This window comes from Salmo salar, chromosome 24, assembly GCF_965601325.2.
Source record: "Salmo salar chromosome 24, fSalSal1, whole genome shotgun sequence".
Lineage (NCBI taxonomy): Eukaryota > Metazoa > Chordata > Actinopteri > Salmoniformes > Salmonidae > Salmo > Salmo salar.
Genome location: NC_138314.1, coordinates 32891653 through 32903916, shown reverse-complemented (window position 1 = coordinate 32903916; position 12264 = coordinate 32891653). Strand labels below are relative to the sequence as shown.

Sequence of the window (12264 nt, the reverse complement as noted above, 5' to 3'; positions counted from 1 at the left end):
CACAGCCATAGAGTTCTACAAGCAGGTTACTGCCTTTTTGAAGATTGTGTTTCACGATATAATATAATAACCAGTTGATATTACGGTTTCAATAAATTCATCTTACATGGCACTTGCTTTTTTATTGAGGCAATTTAGCAATTAGGATTTATCTGTAATGGTTATGATAAATAAGGCATTGTTGTGATCTGTTGGCATACTGTATAGATAAATGCGCGGGCCCAGTGCGGGCCTTGTGTTCTAAAATTCAAAAGGCACTCGCACATCTGAGCAATCTTGTTGCAGGTGCATGGCAACAGTTGAAACAGGATGAAGGAAAAAAGGAAACCGCACACTGCTCTTGATAGTATTACTGATATTTAATAAGCTTACGTATCGGCCTAACGGCCTTCGTCAGAGCTTTTGTCAATTTTCTGAAAACAGCACCTCTATGTAGACCTAGCCCCACCCACATCTGTTCCACCTATGGAAAGGGGTTGGAGGCAAAGGAAAAATAAATAAGTGCTACCAAACATAATAATATGGATTTCACAAATATTACAAAAGTGTATAAATAAGACACATTGAATACGTCCATAAAACCACAATGAGGACATAGCAAGTTTTCATTAATTATTGAGTACGTCATACGAAAAACATCAGAGTAATCTTAAATAGGGACATATTTCAAATTCACAACATACATAGGCATTTCGTCATTAAGTCCTTTAGGAAATAATGTCTGGAGGGTGAAAATCCCAAAACATTCTCTTTTGCTCAGAGTATTATTAATATCACCTCCCCTGTCTGATATCTTGACTTTCTCTATGCCACAAAATCTAAAGGTAGAAATGTCATGCTTTGTGTTCTAAAAATATACTCATTTTGAGTGCTCAAAATGTTTTATATGCGAGTACTTGAACAGCCAAAACATGTCAAATGGCCATCCCTATCCTATTGTAGCTTGTGATTTTCATCATGCAACATTTATTTACCCTGCCTCACTTCTTCTAACAATTACTTACCAGAAGGCTTGTGCGTGTTGTGTGTGTGTTCCACCAGGCGTCCTCCCCTGTGAACCCCAATGCCCTGGACCGTACTGCTGCCTGGCTGTTGAATATGAATGTGCAGTATTTAGACCATGAGGGAGTTGACCCAGATACCAAGCACAGGGAAGACCTCAGAAACAAAGAGGAGCTCACCCAGACTGAAAAGGTAATGTCTAGCATCTTGTAAAACCTAACATCTGCTACAACGCAACATCGCAATAATATTCAGCACAGCTACTGCACTTCTTTAGAGGAGTAGCATAAAGTCAGAACATATTCATGGTTATTAACATGAGCTATCAATACGTGATTCTGAGGTTGTTATTAATGAAGTGAAAGTGTTGCGGAGCCAAAAGCAAAAACCGGACTGAGGCACTGTATCTCTCCCTACTAGCAGGTCTTCCATGATTGGAATGCATGTGGATATTAAAGGGTTATTTGCTGCTTAACTTCTATGGGCTAGGTGGGGCGTTTGCGTCCCACCCTAGTCAACAGTCAGTGGAATCGCGTGGCGCGAAATACAAATACCTCAAAAATGCTATAACTTCAATTTCTCAAACATATGACTATTTTACACCATTTTAAAGACAAGACTCGTTAATCTAACCACATTGTCCGATTTCAAAAAGGCTTTACAGTGAAAGCAAAACATTAGATTATGTCAGGAGAGTACCCTGCCAAAAATAATCACACAGCCATTTTCAAAGCAAGCATATATGTCACAAAAACCCAAACCACAGCTAAATGCAGCACTAACCTTTTGATGATCTTCATCAGATGACACTCCTAGGACATTATGTTATACAATACATGCATGTTTTGTTCAATCAAGTTCATATTTATATCAAAAAACAGCTTTTTACATTAGCATGTGATGTTCAGAACTAGCATACCCACCGAAAACTTCCGGTGAATTGACTAAATTACTCATGATAAACGTTGACAAAATACATAACAATTATTTTAAGAATTATAGATACAGAACTCCTTAATGCAAACGTTATGTCCGATTTTAAAATAGCTTTTCGGCGAAAGCACATTTTGCAATATTCTGAGTACATAGCTCGGCCATCACAGGCTAGCTAATTTGACACCCACCAAATTTGGGGCTCACTAAACTCAGAATTACTATTAGAAAAATTGGATTACCTTTGCTGTTCTTCGTCAGAATGCACTCCCAGGACTTCAACTTCAACAACAAATGTTGTTTTGGTTCCAAATAATCCATAGTTATATCCAAATACCTCCGTTTTGTTTGTGCGTTCAGGTCACTATCCGAAGGGTAACGTGCGAGCGCATTTCGTGACAAAAAAATTCAAAATATGCCATTACCGTACTTAGAAGCATGTCAAACGCTGTTTAAAATAAATTTTTATGCTATTTTTCTTGTAAAATAGCGATGATATTCCAACCGGGCAACGTTGTATTCATTCAAAGGCTGAAAGAAAAAAAATGAAGTCTCTTGAATGCGCATCTCAGTCTCACTGTCCCCAGGCTGACCACTTACAAACTCTGCTGCTGTTCTTTGCCCAGAGACAGCAGACACCCCATTCCACTTTCTGGCGGCTTTAGAGAGCCAATGGAAGCCTTAGAAAGTGTCACGTTACAGCACAGATGCTGTATTTTCGATAGAGATGCAACAGAAGGACAACAAATTGTCAGACAGGGCACTTCCTGTATGGAATCTTCTCAGGTTTTGGCCTGCCAAATGAGTTCTGTTATACTCAGACACCATTCAAACAGTTTTAGAAACTTTAGAGTGTTTTCTATCCAAATCTACAAATTATATGCATATTCTCGTTTCTGAGCAAGAGTAGTAACCAGTTTAAATCGGGTCCGTTTTTTATCCGGCCGTGAAAATACTGCCCCCTAGCCCCAACAGGTTAACTTTTAGCGCTGATCCCGTAACCGGGATCAACATCCAGCCAAAAATCAGAGCGCCATATTCATAACCAAATCTAATAATTTCTGTTTCTCAAACATATGACTATTTTACACCGTTTTATAGATACACTTCTCCTGAATCGAACCACGTTGTCCGATTTCAAAAAGGCTTTACAGCGAAAGCAAAACATTACATTATGTTAGGAGGGTACATCGTCAAAATAGCCACTCCGCCATTTTCCGACCAACCACATGCATCACAAATAACCAAAACACAGCTAAATGAAGCACTAACCTTTGACGATCTTCATCTGATGACACTCCTAGGACATCATGTTACACAATACATGCATTCTTTTGTTCGATGAAGTTCCTATTTGTATATAAAAACAGCATTTTACATCGGCGCGTGATGTTCAGAAAATCTTTTCCCTCAAATGCATCCGGTGAATCAGCGCTACAATTTACTAAATTACTATTCGAAAACATTTTAAAAATGTAATATTGTCATTCAAAGAATTATAGATTAACATCTCGTGAATGCAACCGCATTGCCAGATTTAAAAATAACTTTACTGGGAAATCACACTTTGCAATAAACGAGGTGCTATGCTAAGAAAAATAGGCTAGGCGATACATGTTAGCGCCATCTTGGAACCATCTAAAATCAAATATACTATTGTAAATATTCCCTTACCTTTGATTATCTTCATCAGAAGGCACTTCCAGGAATCCCAGGTCCACAACAAATGTAGTTTTGTTCGAAAAAGTTAATAATTTATGTCCCAATAGCTCCTTCTTGTTAGCGCGTTCCGAAGGCTACTCAAAATGTACTGAAGCCCACGGGACTTGTCGTCACGAATGTGCAAAAAAAAAATATTTAAGTTCGTTCAAACGTTGTATAACATAAATCTTTAGAGCCTTTTTCAACCAGAGCTTCAATAATATTCAAGGGGGACGATTGCATTGTCTTACTAAACGTTTCGGAAGATGAGGCTACCCATGGGCGCCCGCGTCATAGTAGTAATGGCCCTCCCTCTATGACCAACTTTCCAAGCCTCTCTTTCGGTCAGTTTTTACCATAGAAGACTCAAACCACTTTGTAAAGACTGTTGACATCTAGTGGAAGCCTTAGGAAGTGCTCAATGAATCCTAACTCACGGTGTGTTTTATAGGCAAAGTGTTGAAGGTGATTCCACAAATCAGATTTCCACTTCCTGTTAGGATCTGTCTCGGGGTTTTGACTGCCATATGAGTTCTGTTATACTCACAGACACCATTCAAACAGTTTTAGAAACTTTAGAGTGTTTTCTATCCGAATCTATATGCATATCCTAGCTTCTGAGTTTGAGTAGGAGGCCGTTTAAAATGGGCACGTATTTTATTCAAAATTCGCTCTAGCGCCCCCTATCCTTAAGGAGCTATAAGAGGTTTTAAGACCAAAAAGCACATTTTAGTTTTCTTGAATTTTTACAACATAGCCAATTATGACTTTGCAGCTGGCCCATCTAGCGGAAATCACAATGTCCTGCCTCCAGGGCAAGATTCATGACAATAAACGTCAACCTACATCTGGCAGTCTACCTCCATCTCAACAATGTCAGAATAGAGAGGCTAATTCAACTCGTATACTGTACTATAATTACACCCCCAGTATGCAGTATACAGTATATCATGGTGCTAAGCAGTGTGGTTAGGGTTAGGCATTAGGCTAAGCAGTGTGGTTAGGCATTAGGCTAAGCAGTGTGGTTAAGGTTAGGCATTAGGCTTAGCAGTGTGGTTAAGGTTAGGCATTAGGCTTAGCAGTGTGGTTAAGGTTAGGCATTAGGCTAAGCAGTGTGGTTAGGGTTAGGCATTAGGCTAAGCAGTGTGGTTAAGGTTAGGCATTAGGCTAAGCAGTGTGGTTAGGGTTAGGCATTAGGCTAAGCAGTGTGGTTAAGGTTAGGCATTAGGCTAAGCAGTGTGGTTAAGGTTAGGCATTAGGCTAAGCAGTGTGGTTAAGGTTAGGCATTAGGCTTAGCAGTGTGGTTAAGGTTAGGCATTAGGCTAAGCAGTGTGGTTAAGGTCAGGGTAAGGTATTAGGCTTAGCAGTGTGGTTAGGGTTAGGCATTCGGCTTAGCAGTGTGGTAAGGTAGGGTTAGATGTTGTGGCTGTGCCAGCTAGACCACTCTGCAGTGCTGCCTCCAGGGCAAGATTCATGACAATAAATGCCAATCTGCAAGATGGGTATAGGCTGAACTGCACACACTGAAGCTCAAGAGAAGATTTATCTCAACAGGCAAGTGTGTGCCCTCCTCTCCCTTTGCCAATTTCCCCAGCTACTCCGATGAATTATACACCAGCAACATATTGCACTTGAACACACTTACAAGCTGAAGTTACAGAACTACACGGACACATTTTCATCACACACGTTGGATTTCAATTTGTGGATGTTTTTAAGAGGTGTTTTAATGATTATTTCACCGTTTTCAGGTCTGCCAAAGTGAGAACCAAACACAAATGAAACTACTACCCGTAAATGCTCTTTATAAAGTCCTTAGTTGAAGTTAGCTGAAGGGCTCTTTAATCTGTTTGTATTAAACAGACACAATACAGTACTCAGTGCTGGAATATAATATTTGAAGAATTAGTCATATTTCAATCCCTATGGTTTTAGACCGGGTTCTACTGTATGGTTTCTATGGAGTCTAGTTGGTACATTACACAACAGCAGTGTATTTTCTAATAGTTTGTTAAATGCTGTGGAATATGTTTGGGATTCACTTGCTTGCATATTTTCCCAGAGACAGCAGAAATGTACCTGAAAGCTTTGCAGGATCCCACATTTGAACCCAGACCGGCTTTTCATAGCATGACTAGGAGCTTTGACTTGATTGTGTGCCTGAGTTTTCATCCATACACTTGCATTAGCATACACTGTACATTACAGTAGTTACTCCACATAAGATGGCATGACTACTCTTCTGTCAGAAGTTGAGTCCAAGAAAAACAGAATCATTTTTTATTTAATTTTTTTATTTAACCTTTATTTAACTAGACAAGTCGGTTAAGAACAAATTCTTATTTACAATGACGGTCTACCAAAAGGCAAAAGGCCTCCTGCGGGGGCTGGGATTAAAAATTACAAATGAAACAAAACACACATCACAACAAGAGAGACAACACTACATAAAGTGAGACCTAAGACAACAACATAGCATGGAAGCAACACAACATGACAACAACATGGTAGCAACACAACATGGCAGCAGCACAAAACATGGTCCACATTATTGGTTAAGGTCAGCAGCACAAAGGGCAAGAAGGTAGAGACAACAATACATCACACAAAGCAGCCACAACTGTCAGTAAGAGTGTCCATAATTGTGTCTTTGAATAAAGAGATGGAGATAAAACTGTCCAGTTTGAGTGTTCGTTGTAACTCGTTCCAGTCGCTAGCTGCAGTGAACAGAAAGCATAACAAACAACCACAAACTGTCTCTTAGCCCGCTGAATGGGGGCTGCTTTGAGAATGACAAGTGTGTGTGCGACACTGGTCTGACTGCCACTCTGTCCTGTGTCCAGTACCAGCAGGAAATAGCCATCCTGCAGGACAGGCTGTGTCAGTCAGCCAAGAAGCTGGAGGAGTATGAGTGTCACCTGAAGGGCCAGGACGAGCAGACCCAGACAATGCTGCTGGAGTACCAGGCGCGGCTGGAGGACACAGAGGAGCGTCTGAGCCGGCAGCAGGACGACAAGGAGCTCCAGATGAAGAGCATCATCACCAGGTGAGGTGTCCTTTGCTTACCAGTGGAGGCTGGTGTGACTTTAAATCGGAGGACGGGCTCATTGTGGCTCGTTGTAATGTCTGTGGTGGAATAAATGTAACGATATTGAACAGCCATCAATACAAACATATCTTTGTTACTCTTTCAGGCTGATGTCAGTTGAGGAGGAACTGAAAAAAGATCATTCAGATATGCAGTCGATAGTGGACTCAAAACAGAAGATCATTGAAGCCCAGGTGAGTGTTTAGTGTCCACAAGAGATGTTTTGGCTGGCAATAGATGTTTTTTCCACAACTGTCAATATAAAGTATTTACTCAAATATTTTATTCACAGATTTACTGTAACATGTCAGACTACGGACTTGAAGAGAACAGCGCCCTCTGGCTTTATAAATGTTAACAACCTCCTCAGATTGAAAATGATAGGTCTCACTCACTGCAAGCAATCCAGCCACCTGAATTACTGTGACAAGTACAAAATGTACTGTATGTGGACAATCCACGTTTTTACTTCAGCAACATTCCTTTTCTGTTTACAATAGTGGCTGCTTGTTTTGTTTAAGTCATGTTGGTTTGCTTAGAAGCGGTAGTACAGTCGATCAGAGCCATGTTATGAAGGATTCATTGGATTGTGTGATGACAACCCTCTTCTCCTCCTCCCTCCGTCTTTCTCTTCCTCCATCATTCTCTATTCCTCCCTCTCTCCCTCCTCACTCTGCAGGAGAAACGCATCGCCTCTCTAGACGCGGCCAACGCCCGCCTGATGAGCGCTCTGACCCAGCTGAAGGAGCGCTACAGCATGCAGACCCGTAACGGCATCTCCCCCACCAAGCTCCAGATCACGGAGAACGGAGAGTTCAGGAACAGCAGCAACTGCTAGGGAGGGAGAGGGGGCCAAGCCCAACTCAATGACGCTTGGGCTGGGGGAGGGAGGGAGGAGGAACTAGCCACACCCAGCCACTCTCCAGAGAAATAGATTTATACTGTCCAAATCCATTATTTTCAATGAATGTGGTCAGGATCACAGAAAGAAGGGCTAGACTGACTGAAACTGTTGCTTAAAAATATAAAGGACTTGATCAGATTCAATCAAATGTATTTATAAAGCCCTTCTTACATCAGCTGATGTCACAAAGGGCTGTACAGAAACCCAGCCTAAAACCCCAAACAGCAAGCAATGCAGGTATAGAAGCACAGTGGCTAGGAAAAACTCCCTAGAAAGGCCAGAACCTAGGAAGAAACCTAGAGAGGAACCAGGCTATGAGAGGTGGAGATTATAACAGAACATGGCCAAGATGTTCAAATGTTCATAAATGACCAGCAGGGTCAGATAAAAATAATCACAGTGGTTGTAGAGGGTGCAACAGGTTAGCACCTCAGGAGTAAGTGTCAGTTGGCTTTTTATAGCCGATCATTCAGAGTATCTCTACTGCACCTGCTGTCTCTAGAGAGTTGAAAACAGCAGGTCTGGGACAAGGTAGCACGTCCAGTGAACAGGTCAGGGTTCCATAGCCGCAGGCAGAACAGTTGAAACTGGAGCAGCAGCACGACCAGGTGGACTGGGGACAGCAAGGAGTCATCATGCCAGGTAGTCCCGAGGCATGGTCCTAGGGCTTAGGTCTTCCGAGAGAGAGAATTAGAGAGAGCATACGAGCATACTTAAATTCACACAGGACACCAGATAAGACAGGAGAAATACTCCAGATATAATAGACTGACCCTAGCCCTCCGACACAAACTATTGCAGCATAAATACTGGAGGCTGAGACAGGAGGGGTCGGGAGACACTTTGGCCCTGTCCGACGATACCCCCGGAAAGGGCCAAACAGGCAGGATATAACCCCACCCACTTTGCCAAAGCACAGGCCCCACACCAGTAGAAGAATATCTTCAACTACCAACTTACTATCCTGAGACAAGGCAGAGTGTAGCCCACGAAGATCCCCCCCAGGGCTCGAACCCGGGGGGGGGGGGGGGGGGGGGTGCCAACCCGGACAGGAAGACCACGTCAGTGACTCAACCCACTCAAGTGACGCACCCCTCCTAGGCACGGCATGGAAGAGCACCAGTAAGTCAGTGACTCAGCCCCCGTAATATAGGGTTTGAGGCGAGGCAGAGAATCCCAGTGGAGAGAGGGGAACCGGCCAGGCAGAGACGGCAAGGGCGGTTTGTTGCTCCCGTGCCTTGGGCCAGACTACACTCAATCATAGGAGCTACTGAAGAGATGAGTCTTCAATAAAGACTTAAAGGTTGAGACCGAGTCTGCATCTCTCACATGGATAGGCAGAACATTCCAGATTGACTTTAGAGAAAGCTATAACGTCTGCACCTGGCTGCAAGACATCCTAAACTCTCTGTCCTAGTACATAAAACACAATTTTATCGATTTAAGGTTGTGCTGTTATGTTAAAGCCTGTTTTGAAGTGATTTGAACAATTATAAGCTTTAATGTTTCTGATTTCTGATCTACACCTATAATTTCCAGTCACTGTGTTTATATAGCACCTGGTGCTAAAAGAGGACACTCGTTTATGAACCCTATGTTTTCAGAGTTTAGTAAACAGAGTAAATACTATCATACTCACAGCCAACCTGTTTCTTCCTGCAACAGTATAGTACAACACAAGTGTATAGTACATTGTAGCATCAATATTTGATTTTACTCAATGGCTGTTTTTTTACCCCACAGTTTGTTTTTTTCAAACTTCAAAAGCATACAGTATATGTTGCCAAATGTATTTTTATTTATTTTATTTCACCTTTATTTAACCAGGTAGGCAAGTTGAGAACAAGTTCTCATTTACAATTGTGACCTGGCCAAGATAAAGCAAAGCAGTTCGACAACATACAAAAACACAGAGTTACACATGGACTAAAACAACATACAATCAATGATACAGTAGACAAAAATAAGACTATATACAATGTGAGATAAGGGAGGTAAAGGCAAAAAAGGCCAAATGAACAACTCTATCAGTGAAAGCCTCCTCTCATGTTGACAAGCTTTTGAAAACCGCTTTGGTTAGACTTTTCCCGAAAGCACGTCCCAATAGAAAGTGTTTCTATATTCTTCCTGTATATTTTAGGTATACTCTGCTGTTCTTACCTCATCAGGACTACAGTAGCACAACAAACTTGCTGTGTTTTAAATTGCTAATGGTAAAGAAAGAGCTCAGCTATATCATTTTTTGCATACTTTGTATATGCTTAAATATTAGTATATTTAGAGGTTTACATACCTCAGATGTATATAAAATGTTCACAGTATTTATATTGATTGTCTGGAAGGGGAATAGTATTTTGTACTGTATGTGTTCATTGTGTTAAACTCGGCTGTGCTAATATTGCAAGACAATAGTAAGAGTTTGATTGTAATTGTATTTCTACTTCAGTAGACAGTTCACACATCATTTCCCCCATTATCCTCTTTTCATATGTGGGTTCTTTGTTAAAAATGAACAATTTATTGATGCTGTTATATAATATTGATAAACATAGATACTGTTTTGTCCTCTGCGTATCTAAATTGTTATGTGTAGGCCAAACCTTCACTGTTTGCAGTTTGACAGTGCTGAATAGAATAGGACTGAACTCAAATACCTGGCCACTCCTCTGGCCACTCCTCTACCCTTGCGCTTCTGGAACAGTAATTTCGCTAACGGCCCTACATAAACACTCCATTTAGAATACCTTCTATCCAAAGTGAAGGATGAAAGTCTCTTCCAGACAGTACATCCAAATGCGGTTTTAGGCTGTAACTGAGGTATAAACCAGATTCATTGTCACTTCAAGTTCCCTCTAGTGTTGATTGAAGCTATGAACATGGAGTGGACTTAAGGCCTTTTTTGTAGTCTTATTTAAGATGCAAGTCGCTAACTTTAGCAACCTTCAAAGGTGGTCTCAACAAGTGGCTTTGCATGACTTCTCAATTCTGACTTCCGCTAATTCTCATCTGAAAACACCAGTGGTCTGCTTTCAGCAAATGAGTCACCTGAATTACTGTGTTGACCTGTGTTTTGGTCTGTGGAAATGTTAAGCTTAAACATAATTAGATTTTTTTATCAACTAGACTATTGTTAAAGTACGTTATGTGTAAAATGGTATTTATGTTATGCTCTAAATTATGTTTGTTTCAATCACTTCAACATTATTTATTGAATATCTTCATTGTTTTTTGTTTTAATAAAATGCCCTAATGCTGAATAGTATTTGTCAGAGTATGATGGATTGTGTTGAAGCTGCATGTATAGAACATCTGCATTCTGATAGCAATGTGCTGCAGGTATAGAACATCTGCATTCTGATAGCAATGTGCTGCAGGTATAGAACATCTGCATTCTGATAGCAATGTGCTGCAGGTATAGAACATCTGCATTCTGATAGCAATGTGCTGCAGGTATAGAACATCTGCATTCTGATAGCAATGTGCTGCAGGTATAGAACATCTGCATTCTGATAGCAATGTGCTGCAGGTATAGAACATCTGCATTCTGATAGCAATGTGCTGCAGGTATAGAACATCTGCATTCTGATAGCAATGTGCTGCAGGTATAGAACATCTGCATTCTGATAGCAATGTGCTGCAGGTATAGAACATCTGCATTCTGATAGCAATGTGCACCTATTTCCCTCAAGTGTTCTTGTTGCACCCAACCTGCACACAGAAAATCTCTTTGGAGGGTTTCAATTGATTTTCTCTTTCAAAGCGAAAGGTGCGTCTTCCTGCTTTGGTTTTATTTTATTGAAAGGAAATAATATGTACTGCACTGCAATAGAAACCACAGATCAGTTCACAGTATAGTGCATCTTCATTGTCTCCCAGTTCTTTTAGGGACGTTTTGCCAACGATTTGCAAGAGAGTGACCAAAACTATTCTCTTTCCTTTTTCCTTGCCCTATATAATACTGAACAATATTTTTGCCATGTTGTTACTGCAAACTCCTAGAAACATTTCTATGAATGTTAAAATAATAATTTTATGTGTGTAAATGGTAACAAGAATAGGCCTACCATCATAAAAGTAAAAAACATGTATGTAATTTATGTAGAAATGCAACTACAATTAAAGATTTATTTCACGAATTTAATCATGTAGTGTTTCTCATGTGGTATTTATTTTTACAAACCATCTGAAATGCTGTCATTGATCAGTGACATCTATATAAATATCGCCACCTAGTGGTGTAAAGCAAGTACAGTAATTAAACCATTAGTATGCACAAAACAAGTAGCAGGCAAACTTGGTTGAATGGACATCAAAAAGAAACCAGAAACTAATGACATCACTTGTCCGCTGGGATGAATCTAGAATGAATACACATCCCACTCTCCTAGGACGTCTCAAGGAGAGCTGGGATATGTAAAAAAAAATATATATATATATTATTTCATTATACATTTGATTAGTAGATGCTCCTAATAGATGCATTTCCATACTTTTTTTTGCACCAATTCACGCATTCGTATTAATACACACTTGTAGGTACCACCGACAGGTTAAAAGCATTGGGCCAATAAACGAGCCGACAAGGTGATGGTCTGTCTGAACCCTTGAGCAAGGCACTTAACCCTAATTGCTACAG

At 40.6% G+C, this 12264-nt stretch overlaps 1 protein-coding gene across 2 annotated transcripts in view; it reads left to right on the top strand.

Moving 5' to 3' along the window:
- Window positions 1-11769, top strand: part of dab2ipa (DAB2 interacting protein a) — a 131294-nt gene extending 119525 nt beyond the window's left edge. For both annotated transcript variants that reach the window (XM_082968666.1, XM_082968667.1), the window contains 4 exons: window positions 1042-1194; window positions 6480-6682; window positions 6831-6918; window positions 7404-11769. In XM_082968666.1, coding sequence (XP_082824792.1) covers window positions 1042-1194; window positions 6480-6682; window positions 6831-6918; window positions 7404-7562 — 603 coding nt within the window. In that variant the 3' untranslated portion in view covers window positions 7563-11769. The remainder of the gene's footprint in view (window positions 1-1041; window positions 1195-6479; window positions 6683-6830; window positions 6919-7403) is intronic.
- Window positions 11770-12264: the final 495 nt, after the last annotated feature.